Source organism: Sinocyclocheilus grahami, unplaced genomic scaffold (assembly GCF_001515645.1).
Source record: "Sinocyclocheilus grahami isolate Dianchi unplaced genomic scaffold, SAMN03320097.WGS_v1.1 scaffold27.1, whole genome shotgun sequence".
Classification (NCBI taxonomy): domain Eukaryota; kingdom Metazoa; phylum Chordata; class Actinopteri; order Cypriniformes; family Cyprinidae; genus Sinocyclocheilus; species Sinocyclocheilus grahami.
In genome coordinates, this window is record NW_015505206.1 from 356,631 (window position 1) to 374,517 (window position 17,887).

The following is a 17,887-nucleotide window of genomic DNA, read 5'->3' on the forward strand; positions in this document are numbered from 1 at the left end:
GATTGGCCCACTTCAACGTCAGTCAAGCGAGTTAGTCCCGCCTCCAGTCTGAAGCCAGCCATTAGGGATGGGCGATACCACTTATTTTGTTTTCGATACGATACCGATATTTTTCAAGGCAGTATCGTCGATATAATAATAATTCTGTCTTGGGAACGTGAGAAACTTTTTTTTTTTTACCGTGTGATTGTGTATACACACACAAGAACGTAAAAGTGTGTGTGTTTATAGCTTGTGTATAATAATAATAATTCTGTCTTGGGAACGTGAGAAACTTTTTTTTTTTTACCGTGTGATTGTGTATTCACACACAAGAACGTAAAAGTGTGTGTGTTTATAGCTTGTGTATATCTATCTATATGCTATTTTGCTAATAGCAAAAAAAAAAATACCAGTATGTATTATCCATAAAGATGTAATTTATGAAAGACACATTCACCATCCAACAGAGACTTTTATTTAATCTTAAATCTCAGCAAATAAATGTCTTCATGACAAGTATATTATGTTGATAAATAAATAACAATCAAGTAATACTACAATGCAACAAAGCCCTCCACAACATGGGCTCTGGCTATGGCACAGTGGAAAAGACGAAACTCACTGCATATTAACAAGAAACCATGAGATAAATAAATAAATGAATTAAAAAATGCAATTTATAAAAAGCATTTCAGTTCGATTACTGCATCACAGCAAGCAGTTTTTTTTCTGTATATATTTTCCTCAACATAGTGCATATGCAACAACATCAACTCTGATAACAATGACTGTAAGTATACTTGATCATGAATCTTAAGCTGAAGCGGTAAAATATACAATCGTTGCGTGCCGTAAGCGAGAGGACATTCCGCTCCTCTGAAACATGGTCATTCAACATCAAGCAGAAATAGATTCTTAAGAAACAGCAAAGAACAATATGAAATGCTGGCATTGTCCTCATTATTACATAATAATGTGAGAAATACTATGGCAACCAGTGAAACGTGAAGTGACGTCACATTATGGGATGTATTTTGGCACTGAATCCGTTTGTATACTCAATATTCAATCAAAATATTTACATTCAATATGTTCTTGTCATCATGTATATGTACGTGTGAATGTGTGGCCATGTGTCTGTATACAAACATGGGAACATGAGAGTATAGTTTTCATTTTTCAGATTATATAGGTATGTGTACTTATCTTTGTCAAAGTCTCTCTCTTTCTCTCTCTCTCTCTCTCTTTCTCTCCCAATTCAATTTCTCGTTCTTTCACTCCATCACTTTACAGTCCTTAAGGCACCAGACCTTCTGTTATAAAACATGCCTGACAGTGGAATTCATACTCACCGTATGTACATACAACTATTTTTTCGTTATTTTCAGTATTTCATTACTCTGATGTACATATACAGCCAATAACATACACACATGTAAACATGCGCTAACATACTACACAGGCACCTGCATCAACTCACAAGCAAACGCACTTGGTACGTGCATACATACATCAGTGAATCGCCCGAGAGGGAGGAGAGAGAGAGAGAGAGACTGTGCAGAGTGGGATTCATGTGTTGTCATTATTTAGTAAAACAAATGAATGTCTTGCAGAGAGAGAGAGAGAGAGAAATAACAGGATCCTTTCTTTTCTTCTCCTTTTCAATCACCCAAAATTTGGATTCATTTGAAGACTTCGGTCTCAGATGGACACCTCATACTCTCGTGTGTCCTACAATCAGAGAGGGAAACAAACTTCACTAGCAAATACGACAGAAAATCGTCATCTAAAGCCAAGCAGCATTGTTTATTTTTTGTAAAAATTATAATTAATATAATACAGATAAATTGACATTACATACAATAAAACGATACAGCAGCATCTGCACTACTGTTTAAAAGTCTGGGGTCAGAATATGATTTCATTGCTTTAAAAAAGAAAACAGAAATTAATACTTTTAGCAAAGATGCATTAAATTGATTAAAAGTGACAGTAAAGACATTTATGACTGAGATTTCTATTCATAAAATAATCCTGAAAAAAGCAGGATTTTGACAAAAACAATTAAGCTGCAGAACTGTTTTCAACACTGATAATAATAAATGTTTCTTGAGCCACACATCAGCATATTAGAATGATTTCTGAAGGTTCATGTGACACTGAAGACTGAAGTAATGATGCTTTGGAAAATATATTACAATGAAAAATAATTATTTAAAATTGTAATAATATTTTTGCAATATTTCTGGTTTTACTGTATTTTTGATCAAATAACTGCAACCTTGGTGAGCATAAAGCCGCAGTCACACTAGACTGAGAATGCAAAACAATTTCTCCAACGGTCGTGATGTGACGTCACGCTGTGCAGCGTCTTTTTAAAAACTTAAATTCAACACGTAACAAATTATAATACATCTAAAATGTAAAAACATACAATCTACTCCACTTTCCTGCAGCACTGCAGTTTCAAATGTATGTTGTTTTAACTCAGATATGAGGTCATGCTGTGACGTATCGATCTGTCGTTGGTCACACGGTGTCACGTGATGCAAATTCGCTGGCCAGAGTTCACCAAGTTTGAACTTTGGAACACAGCAAAATATCTTCGCACGGGCTTGCGTTTCCGATCAGACACATTCGCATGCGTATGAATGGAAGTCGATGGAATGAAAAGTCTAGTGTGACCGCGGGCTAAGAGACTTCTTTCAAAAACATTAAACCCAAACTTTTGAATGGTAGTGCATCTATATATTTCTACACATAAAATAAGAGCAGGGAATATCTGTGCTGGAAGATCTGCAAGATCGAAGATAGCAAACAGACTATGATTCCCTAAAGAGAAAATCAATGCCTTGGATTTCTTGGTGTTCAGTTACACATCCTAACAGTTTATAAGTACAAATTCCACTAGGTTGTGAGCATCTTACCCCTGCCTCATAGAGAGGGTTGTTAAAGTCAGACTCCACTGTTATGGGACTGTAGGAGTGGGTGTGAGAGAGAGACTTCCAGAACAACGGTTTCCACTGCCACCTACACACACTGAGAGAGACAGGAAGAGACGATGAGAGAGGTGTTAGTGCAGAAGAGCTAAATAAGGAACAGCTGTAAAGAAGGTTTTGATGCAAGGAATGCAAGGAAGGTTTGATTTTATTCATAGGGAAATGGGTTAGGAAATGTTAGAAAACAATTAAGAATGTTGTTTATTTTATTTAATTTCAAATTTCCAGCCCAAGAGCCACCAACAACGACCTTTTCTCTGAAATAATGTGCAATAGTAAATTATACAAAATAAGACCAGGAACATTCGCATTGTAAAGTACATATTTTATTATAATAATAGGTCCAATTTTGATTTCATGTTAACTTTAACACAAAACAAAAGCATTCAGAAACACAAGCATGCCAAACTTACTTGGTATAGTACATGTAGATTCCACCAATCAGAAGGATGACCAGAATGATTGGCAGGATAATAGCCAATGCAATGTTTTCGCTCAGCATTTGATGAGAGGCCTCTAATGACTGAGAAACTGCAAAGAGTGGAGATTAATAACATCATTATGTGACATAGTGGACCAAATTATCAAACCAATATGAATAGTACTTAATGATAACCAACGTTACCCTCCAGTTTATGATCGTCCAGTAGCCCTTCATAGGCCACTGCAAATAAATAAAACATGACGTTTTCAAACTCTTCAGATAGAAATGCCAACTCTGTGTATTAGACTAGTTCACATTCACATACCTTTACAGAAGGGTGGTGGGCTGTTCCACTGAGAGGGGTGTCCTGGGACACAGTTGATGATGACCTCCCCAATGAGCTCATAGCCCTCATAGCAGAAGAAGCGCAGTGTCTCACCTGCCTGGTAACTGTGCTTGTACAGAGTCTGGTAGCCATTGTCAGGCACGCCAGGGTTTGGGCATGGATCATATTTTACTGTTTAGCAGAAAAATAGAGGGCAATATGGTTGATTGGTGGCATAGAGGTTAGTACATTAGACAGAAATCTGGTACTTGGGACTAGGCGATAAAACGGTATCGATACTTATCGACGGTACACCTTCTTCGATAACGATATAAAAAATGTTCGATATAGTGCACGATATAGGCACGTGCTATGAGTGATGCAGACAGCACACACAAACACATGCTGAATTTAGTGCTGTGCCTGCCTGTGATGAGGAGATTGTGAATAAAGAATGAATATTAGTCAAATTTAAAGTAAACATTTGCATTTGAATGTATATGAGAAAAATAGAAGCTCAATGCGGAGAAGATCTTGAATGGGTTAAAATAGAAAAAACCGAAACCAAGCCATTCACACATTCAGCGTGAATCATTCAACATTTTTTAGATGGACAAATGACTGCTGCACTTGCGTCTCTCACACAAAAGATGCATAGAAAGTCATGCAAAGTTAAAACAGTTTAAACTTTTAGAAAACACTTCACGAATTTGTGGAGGTTTATTCCTTTCCACTGCGTCTCATATGTTTTTAAATGCAATCTGTGTGATCGGCGATCGGCTTCGCTCTTTGGATTAAGCAATGCATAAATACATGATGCTGTTTTGTTCATAATTGTTTATACAATTTACGAAATTATATTAGATTTTTATGAGTTAATTTTTTATAGACTTATTTCCTTGCGTTGACAATTTAAATGTGCTGCATTATTTTGCTCATTGCGCCCTCCTGTGGCCTCGGGAGACAAGACAAAAGTTTCCTTAAAACCTATTTAATCTGGATATAAAACATTAGAAATTAGGTATTTGTTTAATTTTTATTTTGTGTGTGATTGTTAGAACAAAAAATATTTGTTGTTTGTCTCAATAAATTGGGTTAATTTAAAAATACAGTGGTTAAATAAAAAAAAAAAATTCTATTGCTCTTTGTTTAAAAAAAGGTTATAAAAAATGTCAATAATTATCGATACCGAATGATATGAAACATTATATCGTTGATCAGTTTTTTAGCTATATCACCCAGCCCTACTTGGGACAAGATATTTAGCTGTATCTGCAATGTTTTATCCTGCATATACTAGAATTCACAAGTTTGGGGTCTGTAAGATTTTAAGTTTTTGAAGTCTCTCTAGTTTACCATCCTGCATTTTTTCTGATCTACAATACAGTTATGTATAACTTTTTAATACATTTTACAGTTACAATTTATTTCTGTGATGCAAAGCTGAATTTGCAGCATCATTACTCCAGTCTTCAGTGTCACATGATCCTTCAGAAATCATTCTAATATGCTGATTTGCTGCTCAAGAAACATTTCTTAAAATTATCAATGCTGAAAACTTGTGCTGATTAATATTTTTGTGATGTTTTTTACAGCATTTATCTGAAATCTAAAATGTTTAATTACATTGTATGTCTTTACTGACACTTTTGATCATCCATGCTTAATAGAAGTATTAATTAAAAAAAATCTTACTGAGTCCAAACTTTTGAAAGTAGTGTATTATTTAGTAATTGAACACTATCGCATTTCAAATCTCAATTGATTAAAATCTTACATTTTATATTTCAATTATTATTGTTGTTGTTGTTTGTCTTTTATTCAATTTGTTTAATCATATGTATGTATGAACGCATTAATTTTGATAGCCCTAATTTTTAATATTAATCCATTTAAAAAAAAAACTTCTGAATTAAATCCATACAGAATTAAGGTGGGGGGTGGGATTTCAACTTTTCTCCCACCATACACAATCCCCCACATACCTCATCATGTGCACAAATATAAATAGCATATACTCACAGACACACTTTGGGCTGCGGTCACTCCATTTGGGCATGCCGGTGTCTCTGCCATGGCAGGAGATCTGGTTTGGGCCTTCCAGCTGATAACCCTGGTTACATGTGAAGCGTACCACTGTTCCCACAGCAAAACCGGACTCCGGATGTACTGAGCGTGCTCCATTGACCACTTCTCCTGGATCAGGGCACTGCTGGACTAAAGGGACATCAAAGCCAGAAGGAAAAAGAGTGTGTTCAGTCTTAATCAAATAATCAAACCAGTAAATTATGAGTCTACTAACCAAAGGGAACCATTAAATACATCATTGTGCTCCAATGATAAACATAACTCGGCTCACTTTTCACACAGGTCGGCGGGTTGTTGCTCCAGGAGAGATCCCACTGACAGGTGATGATGTCAGAGCCAACAATGTCATAACCAGGCTGGCATTGATAGGTTAACACACTGCCTCTCACCAGAGACGGGTGGGAGGAGCTGCTCCAGCCAAACTCAATTTGCGGAAGGGCAGGGCATGTGTCATTTGGTTCCACCTCTGCAAGGAATGAAAGGAAGTGGCATCACTGTAAGCTACAGTACAAAAGATACAGAAAAAGGACAACCCCTTTGACATGTACCTCTGTAGTGAATGAGGAAGCCTTGGCTCAGTATAAATGTGGAGTCATCAGGATCGCTCTGAAACTGAATAGTGACCTCTGAACCTCCTGATACAACCCTGAACCTTTCTCTTGAACCCAGGTACTGTCCAATCACATGTGACGTCAGATCATGGCCATCAAATAGCGTGAGAATGTCGTTATGGCGGATGTTCAAACTGCAAACAAAAGATAGGAAAATAGATAAAAATATTGAATGAAACCAAAAACAGAATTAAACACAAACTGTTACAATCAAATAGAAATACTTACATTTGTATGTCCAGTTCGATGCGCTTGTCCTCGCTGACATGTATTTGCCACACACAGTCCTGCCCCTTCGAGTAGCTCTGTGGCCAGTCAGGTGACAACACAGTTCCCACCGGGTCTGTGAGCTCCCCGCCACACAAAGCTGAGAGAAGAAAGAGAAGGGATTATTAAAACATCTTTCACATTATTAGGCCAGACTGATTTTATGATAATAATAATTTATGCATTTAGCAGACGCTTTTATCCAAAGCAACTTCCAGTGCATTCAGGCTATACATTTTTTACCAGTATGCGTGTTCCCTGGGAATCGAACTCATGACCTTTTGCGCTGCTAACGCATTGCTCTACCACTGAGCCACAGGAACATGTGCTTGCTGAATAGAAGTATCTTACTGACCCCAAATTCATGAATGGTAGTGTACAAATATTGTAAATATGTGATGTCCTACCTCTGCAGACAGGTTCACTCTCATTCCAGTGAGGGTCATTGGGGTCAACACACTCCATAACTCCTGAGCCTTGCTCCATGACGAAACCAGGAGAGCATGAGAAGGTTACTACAGTACCCAGTGGAAAGGTGATGTCGCTGCTGCTGAAATTCCCATGAGGCAGGTAAGGTTCATAACAGTGTTCCCCATCAAACGCTGAAAGAGGAAGGATGTTATTTATTTTTTTTAGTTTATAGTAATATATGGTTAGAGTAATGAAATATGTTTTGTTAAATGTGTAACATGTTGTCTTACCTTCATAGCGGAGAGCCAGCAGCAGTGGGATGGAGGAGGAATCAGCCGTGAGCTCCACATACAGAAACATTCCCTCGCTCACAAAGCCTCGTTCTGGAATGTCATCCAGATCCGAGTCGAAGAGGAGCGGCGCTGTAGAGCAATTGCCACTGCGCACAATCAGCCTAGGACAGGGATGACGGAACAAAAAAGAACATTAAGAAAAGTGTGACATTAAAAATGATCCAGGAAGGACTGAGATCATGGTAGGTTGTACTGGAAGAAGATCTCATTTGGTGTTCATTCATAAACAGAAAACTTCTGTATAACTTGTACTTTTTCTAAATACATATATTATTGCAACTACATGAGTGTAGAGAAAAATTAAAAATAAGTACAAAAATAAATAATCAAAAATAAGATGAAGACAGTGAAGACATGAACTCTCACTTGTCATTGTCTTCATCAAGAGCCACCCTCTCAAAATGAAGGTGGAGCCTGTGGCCTTCCTTGGCTTCCAGCAGCCAATGGCAGCTCAGGTTGCTACCGCTGCTATGGTTACTTGCAGAGGGGAGGGTTGGAGACAGGATGCGTCCAACAGTAGCATTTCTAATCCACCCTCCACAAGATACAGCTTTAATATACAAAAACACACGTGAATGCTTATACACATGGCAATAAACAGAAATGTCTTCAAGCAACTGTAAATACTGAAAAACAACAAAACAACTGAAAGAAAAACGTAACCCACCCACACACTGGGGTTCTGGGGAGCTCCACTTGGGTCGGGTGGAATTCAAACAGGTTGCAACCTCATGACCTCTGACCTCAAATCCAGGATCACAGTGGAAGTGAGCCTGACCTCCAGGATGAATATCAGTGACAGTCACTCCACCACTCTCAGGGGAGAGAGGAAACGAGCAGGACAGGAGGAACGCTGGGATGGGTTTTTAAAAGAACAAGAAAACTCTGTTATTCCTGTCATGTCAAAACACACAAATTACATATCGCTTACAGTACAGTTCAAATGTTTTGGGGTCAGTAAGTTATTAATTAAGAAATTAATACTTTTATTCGTCAAGGATGCATTAAATTTATCAAAAGTGACAGTAAAGACATTTATAATGTTAAAAGATTTCTAATCTAAATAAATACTGTTCTTTCAAACTTTCTATTCTTCAAAGAATCCTGAAAATTATGCCCCTTTTACAAGATGTAATATAAATATCAGGGGTTCCCAGTATGTGTCTGTGAAGTTTCAGCTCAAAATACCCCACAGATGATTTATTATATCATTTTGGAAATGCCTATTTTTAGTGGAAGCAGAAATTCGCTGTTTTCGCGCATGTTTCTTTAAATGCAAATGAGCTGCTGCTCCACGCCCCCTTTTCCAGAATAGGACTGTACCTTTACAGTTCAAACCTCAGATACGAGATACGATGTTTGGTTTTGATTTTCATGACTATTGCGCTGAAATCATGCGTTTTTAACCATATCAGTTTTTTGAAATTTTAAATTTCACAACATTACTGCCTTAATGTATTTTTTATCAAATAAATGCAGCCTTGGTGAGCATAAGAGATTTTTTTAAATAATAAAAAAAATCGTACAACCCCAAACTTTTGAACGGTAGTCTCAATCATTGTTACAAGCAAAATACCTTGATAGTGAAAGCTGAAAACACCATGATTGGCTTGCTTCAGGCTCTTATAGTGGATCTGCACTTGGTTGGTTGAGCTACGAATCACCTGACCTTCGCTCATTAGACTGTACCTTTACAGTTCAAACCTCAGATACGAGATACGATGTTTGGTTTTGATTTTCATGACTATTGCGCTGAAATCATGCGTTTTTAACCATATCAGTTTACAATTCTAATTTTAAGTTTTTTGAAATTTTAAATTTCACAACATTACTGCCTTAATGTATTTTTTATCAAATAAATGCAGCCTTGGTGAGCATAAGAGATTTTTTTAAATAATAAAAAAAATCGTACAACCCCAAACTTTTGAACGGTAGTCTCAATCATTGTTACAAGCAAAATACCTTGATAGTGAAAGCTGAAAACACCATGATTGGCTTGCTTCAGGCTCTTATAGTGGATCTGCACTTGGTTGGTTGAGCTACGAATCACCTGACCTTCGCTCATTAGCGTCTCATTGGCCAAAAGCTCAGGCGCTGTCCCACCCAACTCCAGAATGGTAAGTGACTCCTCCTTGGACAAGTTTACTTTCTTCACCTTTAAAACAGACAGGTGGTACCATAACAGCAGTTAATGATGTCGTTGTCCGAGATTGTATCAAGGGCAAAGCGCAAATTTCAGAACATTAGCTATGTTAACAGCCAGTAACCATGGTGACATAGAGAGAGGATATCTGAGGTTATAATGGAAACAGTGGTAACGGTGAAGCCATAACACCTGTATTTCAACACCATATCCAAGATAAACGGTGATGCTGTAGGTGCACTCCAGCGGAGAAAAGGGAGATGAGGAGGAGAGTGGATCAGGGGACTCGACTATTCCCTCCATTCCTGACAGACTGGCATTGCACTGAACTGGAAAGACAGTTTAAAAGTGTTAAAGACAACTTAAATTAATTTAAATATTATAATATATATATACATAGAGAGAGAGAGAAAGAGAGAGAGAGGTCTATGTGGGCCAAACTGTGGGCCAATTCCATTGCAAAATACATTCAATGACTACATCTTTCAAATTACATGAATTTTTTTATCACTCAGACATAAGCAAATTTATATGAACCTACTGGCCAATTTGCATGTTTTCAAGATAATACTTTATACATTTCTGCAGTAATACCACTTTAAAATATATTCCAAATCTTAAAGATTAAGTACTATCAAAACAATTATATATAGCTGAATACCTAGCAAGTGTTAGTCTTTCAGTTTCATTACCATCTATACAGTACAAAAGGAGACAATAGGAAATTTTTTGTACTGTAATGCAAACATGGCCATGTAACATACTGCAGTGATTTCTAAAAAGAGAGCTGTCATTCTTGTTTTGTAAAAACATTTACAAAAGAAAACACTGTATACCGCTTATTAGTGTTTTAGGTCATTGTTTTATTAGTGACACTTGTACAGTATAAACATGTACAGTATGAAGAGTTTTGATAGTTTTGGTGCATTTTGGATATAAAATGTACTGCTATGCCAAGCTGGCTAAGCTGAAAGTTGGTTAGGAGTGTGAAGAGTTTAGAAAAAGTAACCTTAGTATTAGGAAATGTGTCCTGGCAACCATAAACTATTATTTAGAAATTATTTTAATGGTCTGAGACCCACTGAGGGACATCTGTGGCGTTTAGAGCTTCATAGGTAGAGCTACCTGGTGTGTGCACTGTTGTTATTGTTGTTGTAGTGATTAGAGTGGTTGTGGTCTCTTCCTCAGCTGGTGGTGACGTTACGACACTCCCAAAACCTGATTGGCCTGCTTGAGGTGCAGCTGATGAGGTCACTGCGGTGGTGAGGATTCCTGGTGATATCACTGTGGAGGCAGGATCTGATTCTCTGATGGACGGGATGGCCTGGGTCGGGTTAGTAGTTGTACCTGTGAGTTAAATCCCAGATTTAGATTATGGTAAATAGTGGTGACAGGTTTATTATTAAAAGTATGCAGTTTGAAGTGTGCTTGTTATAAAGGACTGACCTCTGCTACCAGGGGTGCGGCCCAGGTACTCCTTACTCAGAAGCGCAGCATGGATGCGTTCTCCCAAGGGCTGGTGACTGGGGGTCACGGTGGGAGGAGCCTCAGGATCTGACGTCCCTAAAGATGCACCTAAAAAGACCCTTGAACTGTCAAACTTAGTTTCTTTCCTCTAAATAGGTTAATTGTAAAGTGATCTACATATATTATGTGCATTCACCTCGCGTCAATAGTTAAACATACAAAAGCACACGTTACCTGAAGCCAGGTGCAGCAGTGTGACAGACAGTGTCACAGCAAAAACTGTGGACACCATTTTTAAATATGAGAGGACAGCCTGGGTGCAAGCAAACGAGAGAGAAAAAAAGAAGTAGTAAGAGGGAAAGAAGGGTAAAAAGGAAAAGATTAAAGTTAAGGGAGATAGTAAGTCAAAGCTTATGATCTTAAAGAATCCATGAAATAAAACGATAGTTTTTGTGACAAATGTATGCTCCTAAAAATTGATTGAAAGATCCATAATATACATTATAAAACTAGTCTTTGTCATACTGTGAAAATGTATAAAAAATATTGGTGACTTATAATTTTACAAAAGATTTCTATCTCAAGTAAAGTCTGTGTTATTGAACTTTCTGTTTATCAAATAATACTTAAAAATGTCATCAAATCAGCATATTAGAGTGTTTGAAGGATCATGTGACACTGAAGACTGGAGTAATGATGCTGAAAATTCAGCTTTATCATCACAGGAATGTATTCAACTATATAACAGTATTTTATTAAAAATTGTAGTAATGTGTCACATTATTACGGTTTTTACAGTAATAACGCAGCTTTGATGAGCATAAGAGACTTTCAAAAACATTTTAAAAATCTTTCCAACCCCAAACTTTTCAACATCAGTTATAATTCTTCAGATACTGGCAAATTCTGTCCAATCGAAAGCTCTCCAGAACGAGAATGTCCTTCTACGATACCTAAAACACACTGCTAAGTACAAAAATCATGGTTTATGCAGCTTATTAGCTATTGTTTTAAATTAAAGCATGGAGTACTTCGATATAACCCGCCTAAACTTCCTAGTTCAACAAATAGGAAAATACAGGGACGCTAGAAAGAAAAAAATTGATTAAGTCCTTAAAGCTAAAGTGTTAGTTAAATATGACTCTGGACCACAAAACCAGTCATAAGGGTCTACTTATTGAAACTGAGATTTATACATCATCTAAAAGCTGAATAAATAAGCTTTCCATTGATGTATAGTTTGTTAGGATAGGACGCTATTTGGCTGAGATCCTATTATTAGAAAATATGGAATCTGAGTGTGCAAAAAAAATAAAGTTGTCCAAATGAAGCTTTTAGCAATGCATATTACTAATCAAAAAATAAGTTTTGATATATTTACGGTAGGAAATTTACAAAATATCTTCATGGAACATGATCTTTGCTTAATATCCTAATGATTTTTGTCATAAGAGAAGATTCGATACTTTTGACCAGGGGTGTGAAGTAACGAATTACAAATACTCACGTTACAGTAATTAAGTAGTTTTTATCAGTAATTGTACTTTGAGTAGTTTAAAAATTGTGTACTTTTACTTGAGTAAATTTTAAATGATGTATCTGTACTTTTACTCCGCTATTTTCCTCCGTTTGTGGTCGTTACATGCTTATTTTAATTTCATTTTTATCCATCAACGTGATTGGATAGAGAGTAATAGGTCTCGTGACTTTCGTCAAATCAAATTGTGCATAGAAAACTTTAACCGCCAACTGTTTATCATGGCTGCTGGAAGTGCATTATTCAAGCATCAATTCAGTCGATCTTCCTCTAACTTAATATGTTAAGGTAAAATTTAGATTTCTGCTCACTAAATGATTTGAATATATGCTTGCCCATCTACACGGCCTGAAATTTGGTGTGAGGTTGCGGGTATTGCATACAGTGTTAAGTGTTAACTCCCGCAAGTGCCACGTTCGGTAAATTACCACTCACTTATGAGACGCGCGATCTGCGCTGCCTCGTCTCTCTCTCGTGTGCGTTCTGCAGCAGTCACTTGGATAAGTCGTTGTTGCTTGTTGAACTTGTTGACTTTTGATGAGTTTGAGTATTGTTGGCTATTGCTACAAAATATACCTTGCGCTACTTATGACTGATTTTGTGCTCCATGGTCACATACGAGTTAGTTTGGTGAATTAGGTTTTCATCACTGCAATTTAAAACAATTACTGATGATATGCGGCCAAAAACATTGCAGTTTCTTAATTCCGAAGTTCGAAAGGAAAATAAACTGCAGAAATGCGTCATCTCGTAAAATATTCCCTAAAGCCATTGGGTCTTTTGTCGTATATCAAATCTTATGGCCCCGCCATGGCCCTCGAGGCCTGACAGCGCACGAGACATGTGGCCCCTGGCGTGTCCACGTTCAGTGATCAATGATGTCCCCGCTAACACGAGAGACAGGTAGAAGAGAGCAGGGCAGGTCTGCTAGTGGCCCAGTCACCACCACAAGCCTCATTTAGTATTTACCGCACACGCCGATGCTGACAAAAAGAAATGGTTCATAATACAAATGAACAAGAGGAAGATGAAAACATATTGAGGCTCGACATTCATTTATAATACCCACACTAATGGTAACCACGACAGAATATGCGAGCAGATGATGTTGCTGACACTGCGGGCAGAGCGTTCAGATCATTTATTCAGACGCTCTTCTCCTCATCTGCTTCAAAAACATCTGCTCTTATGACGCAAGACGCCCATTCCCCCCCAAAACGCATTAGCAAGCCGTCTAGACTGAATAAACCAGCAATTCTTTTGAAGTAAAGCAATATTGGATTCATATGAATGGTTTACAATGATTTCATGAACGCATCCGTTGCATCTTTATGCAGGTGGATGTCGCGCAAGGTACCAAGCTCGCCAAAACACCACTGTGAAACAAAACATATACGCACCCGCAATACGCAGTTTCTCTTTTCTATTCGTCAAACTGAATCCTCTGGGTTTCTTTCCTTGTCCTGGTGATTATTGGAATATTTCGTGTGTGTGTGTGTGTGTGTTTCTCTAGCACCGCTCTCGCTGCTGCGTTTCTTGCGCGATCCTCCGTCTCTCGCTCCAAAATACCACAACTGGCGCTGCGCGGCAATCGGATTTTAAATAATCATTGGAACGCTCCCGGCCCAGTTTTTGTCAAATACGACTGTTCCATTCGAACTCACGGAGAAGACAATGGCGTTTTCGTTCCAGGGAAAAAAATCAGTTTGCGTCCGTTCTTCGTTGTATTTTTTTCTTCATTCGTTTATTTTTGTCCGTTTAGGCCTGTGGCAGGCTAGCAGGTGAGCGTTGAGCAGGCATAGATGGCAGTTCCTACCGTATGGTTGGCGTGTTGAATGTCAATGAGCGATGTCCGAATCGTTTTTGTGAGTCGATTCTTTTTAATGAACCGACTCATGAATGAGACTCACCCCTTGTCCAAAGCCTTTTCCAAATACCCACACTTGAGAGCGCGTGCGCGCGACTGTCCCAGGTCTTAAAATCGCCAGAGCACAGTGCCCTTAACGCGCACTAAATCCACACTATCTCGAATACCGCCCCGCTATTCGAGGCTTAGTGTATCCCATCATGCATCCTGTTCTGGAAATAAATCGTGAGACTTTTTGCCGAGATCGCGCGAGAGGTCACAGAAACCTTTCCAATGTAAGTTCAATATTAATTATAATAAGATATTACATATAATTTGGTTGTAAAACAAAGTGCTACACATTTTATTGTTGCAAAGATTCGTATGTTTATAACATTTGCAACTGCTTTTTATCACTTAATTAAATTGTGTCATCTATAGGGACAACTGAACAGACATTTAGAAGTTGATTTTAAAATGCAAAGTATTGAAAAAAAAAAAAAAAAAGACTGTAAACAATTTGCGTGTTTACAACACTGTAAGTGTGTCCCATCAGGCAATGAAAAGTTGTCCACACACTTGTGGTCTTCATGCTCACTTCAACACTTGGGCCAAATACAGGAAATACATCATATACGTAGTCAAGTGGTCAAGTGCAAAGAACATGTGTGGGTATTTGGAGAAGGCATGAGCCTGTCCGAGGACTTCTCGAGTCAACAGACTCACTAACAAATACCACAACAAACAGATTTTAAGTAATCATTTAAATTAATATCAAGTATTTGTATCTCATTCTCACATCCTAAGGAGAAAATAAACCTTTCGATTCACAGGAATAATCATTTTACATCTTGTCTAGCCTGTTTTTCTATTCGCTTGTTTTTTTTGTCCGTTTCTGTCCGTCTGCAGGCTAACGGGAGATTGGCTCTTTTAATGAATCGATTCACAAAACAGAGCAGCGTTTCCAAAAAGCATCGTAAGCCTAAATTGATCGTAGCTCCATTGGGTTCAATGGGTCTACGATGTACTTTAGCTTACGATGCTTTTGGCAAAAGCGTCGTAAGCCTAAGAAGTTCGTAAAAACGATCGTACGACTGATCTTAATATTACGGTCTGTTTCCCAAAAGCATCGTAACTTAAGTAGCACTTGAAAATCATCGCAGATCTACGAGTGCTCTGGAGTTAAAGCCCTAAATGCATCGTAAGAAGACAGATTTATGCGGTCACCTGCAGGACAATCGGCAGATTACACCTTTAACTTTATTCAAGTGCAACGTGATTATAATATAAAGTTTTGATTGTACTTTATTCTAGGAAAAAATAAATACATTTCAATATTTTCAGAGTATTACGTTTCAAACTTTCAAACCATTACATGTTTTTTTCCCAAGAGATTTACTTATATTTTAAGTCCTTTATAAAATGTGAAAAAATTGGTTTACATTGAGCCCACTTCTTCTTATGTGTATGGTATTTTCCTAAAATAAACAAATGTATAATATGCTGTTCTTTACCATTCAAATTTTAATTTTCTGTATAAAAAAGCACATCAAATATACACATTTCTATCATACACTCTATTTTTCTATTAAAATAAAAGTCCAAATCCTTCCAAAATAATCTTGAGTAAATACAATGAAAAAAAGAGATGCACAATAGTTTATTTTTCTTGACCGCAAAATTCACAGGTATATGACTTATTAAGCTTAAATCTTTCCAAAACATGCTTAGCAGGATAAATTCTATGAAGTAGATTTTGTAAGACACTTCCTTGATTTTGTTATTGATACAAAACTTATTTGGCTGTTTCCATGTTTTAACCAAAGAGATATGACCAAATAAAGAGGAATCTTATTTGGTAATAAAAAATCATGCTGCAGGTAAGGGCACAGAACAAAGAGCATTCCTTATAATCTCACTGTTGTTTTAAAATATCAACATTTTGAAGGAAAATACTTCCACAAGGATTATCCATGCTGATTTCTTCTGAAATGCAGATTTGTTTTAAAGGAACATCACACTCTTTGGAATTGTGTCAAGAACAATAGCAAATTCTCTTGGTTTAATTGGCAATTGGATTTTTTGGAGAAATTCAGTATATGACAACAAATGGCTACCCATGGGAATTAACTTACTGTCTCTTACTAAAAGAATACCTTAATTGAACCAAGTCTAATAGAATAAAGATTTGTTTTTTAAATAATATGTCCTTGTCATTCCATATGAAATAGTTGTGGGGTGAAAAGTGTGCTTATACACCGATGTCCATGCTAGCAGGGCTTGTCTGTGAAAACCGGCCAATTTAACAGGAATTTAGTTTACTGTAATGTTTTACGGAACGCAAACATTTCACGCCGTGATGTCAGTGACCACGTGATGAGATGAAAGAATCACTGAATCGTTCTTAAGTCAAGTCAAGTCACCTTTATTTATATAGCGCTTTTAACAATACAGAAAAGTTTTAGTTCTTAGAACTAGTTCATCAACCAACTGTTCGAAAGAACTGATTCATCAAATGGTAAGACTCCCCTTCACTACAGGCTGGTGTTTGGTTGGTTTGAGTGTATTTTTTTGTCTACCTCACGTGCGCCACACAGTGGTTGAACTACAGTAGCGCAAGACGTAGACAGACGTAGGCTCGCATAGGAGCTGTCCAGCGTCTCGGTGCTGAAACTTGCCCCTTCGGCTCTCGGCTAACAGCAAGAAGGGGTCATACAATTCTCAAATAGGGCTTAACAACCCAGTAACGAGGGCCTGGTTGATTCAGATGCGTCAGTACATGGACAAAGGTAATAAAAACATCTTCGTTCTGTTCCGTAAAGAAGGAGGAGTCGTTCTTCCAGCCTTACGGAAGCAAAGAATGCGGAATCTACTGTATTTGCAGGGCTGCAGATAAACAGAGGAAGGGACGTGGTGAGAACGACGGGGGAAAGAGAGACTGAGTAAGACGTGGAGAAACGGTAAGAGAACACACATATACAGAACACCCTAAAATTGAAGAAAATCGCGCTGCAAGTGTCCGAATGGTAACTTGCAATGTTCGGTTAAAATCGGTTCTTTCCGCTGTCACGCTCTCTCCGGACATCCATGTGCAATGTTTCAGCAACGTGAGTGCTGGTTGAGAATGAAGGCGACCACACAAACTGGCTGCAGCAGGAATCATTATGCAATAGAGCGAGAGATATTTCACCGAGTGAAGCCTCGGATTGATTAATATTCATTATCTGTGGTCAGCTGCATATTAATTATTCAGCTATTAAACATGAAGGAAGGGAAATAAGTCAAAGTGTATTGATTTTAGACGCTGAAGAAAGTCTCATGTAATAAGCACTTGAGAAGTTCATGAAGATCATGATTATTGAATCATTTCTTTCTTTCTTTCTCTATAAGCTCACTCTCTCAGCATTATGCCCTGGTCTCTGGACTTGGTGCCG

General features: G+C 37.7%; 2 protein-coding genes across 6 annotated transcripts in view; one reads left to right on the top strand and one right to left on the bottom strand.

The window, feature by feature from the left end:
• Positions 1-452: 452 nt before the first annotated feature.
• Positions 453-14,582, bottom strand: sez6l2 (seizure related 6 homolog (mouse)-like 2). 3 transcript variants are annotated; one of them, XM_016252673.1, is made up of 20 exons: positions 14,424-14,582; positions 11,305-11,383; positions 11,050-11,178; positions 10,729-10,950; positions 9,796-9,932; positions 9,516-9,615; positions 9,037-9,129; positions 8,128-8,313; positions 7,827-8,010; positions 7,398-7,561; positions 7,104-7,298; positions 6,658-6,796; positions 6,367-6,563; positions 6,090-6,284; positions 5,753-5,947; positions 3,731-3,922; positions 3,607-3,645; positions 3,395-3,512; positions 2,910-3,021; positions 453-1,713 (listed from the first exon to the last, which is right to left on the bottom strand). In XM_016252673.1, the coding sequence occupies exons 1-20, from the start codon at positions 14,502-14,504 to the stop codon at positions 1,684-1,686; spliced, it is 2,787 nt and encodes a 928-aa protein (XP_016108159.1). In that variant the 5' UTR covers positions 14,505-14,582; the 3' UTR covers positions 453-1,683. The 3 variants fall into 3 exon arrangements, with proteins under 3 accessions (XP_016108159.1, XP_016108173.1, XP_016108168.1); XM_016252687.1 differs by having other exon boundaries at positions 14,008-14,490; XM_016252682.1 differs by lacking the exon at positions 9,037-9,129 and having other exon boundaries at positions 9,423-9,615.
• A 2,501-nt stretch (positions 14,583-17,083) lies between these two features.
• The window catches only part of LOC107568490 (aspartate beta-hydroxylase domain-containing protein 2-like), a 4,944-nt gene continuing 4,140 nt past the window's right edge, over positions 17,084-17,887 (top strand). For 2 of the 3 annotated variants that reach the window (XM_016254460.1, XM_016254473.1), the window contains exons 1-2: positions 17,084-17,413; positions 17,844-17,887. The exon at positions 17,844-17,887 is cut by the window's right edge and continues 399 nt beyond it. In XM_016254460.1, coding sequence (XP_016109946.1) covers positions 17,861-17,887 — 27 coding nt within the window. In that variant the 5' untranslated portion in view covers positions 17,084-17,413; positions 17,844-17,860. The remainder of the gene's footprint in view (positions 17,414-17,843) is intronic. The other variant, XM_016254467.1, reaches the window with a different exon arrangement.

Coding starts and splice junctions, on each gene's coding strand:
- sez6l2 (XM_016252673.1), bottom strand. CDS start 14,504: ATGAGTCGGTTCATTAAAAAGAATCGACTCACAAAAACGATTCGGACA. Junction 6,285..6,366: donor CTTCCTCATTCACTACAGAG/GTACATGTCAAA, acceptor CATTCCTTGCAG/AGGTGGAACCAAATGACACA. Junction 3,022..3,394: donor ATCTACATGTACTATACCAA/GTAAGTTTGGCA, acceptor TGTCTCTCTCAG/TGTGTGTAGGTGGCAGTGGA.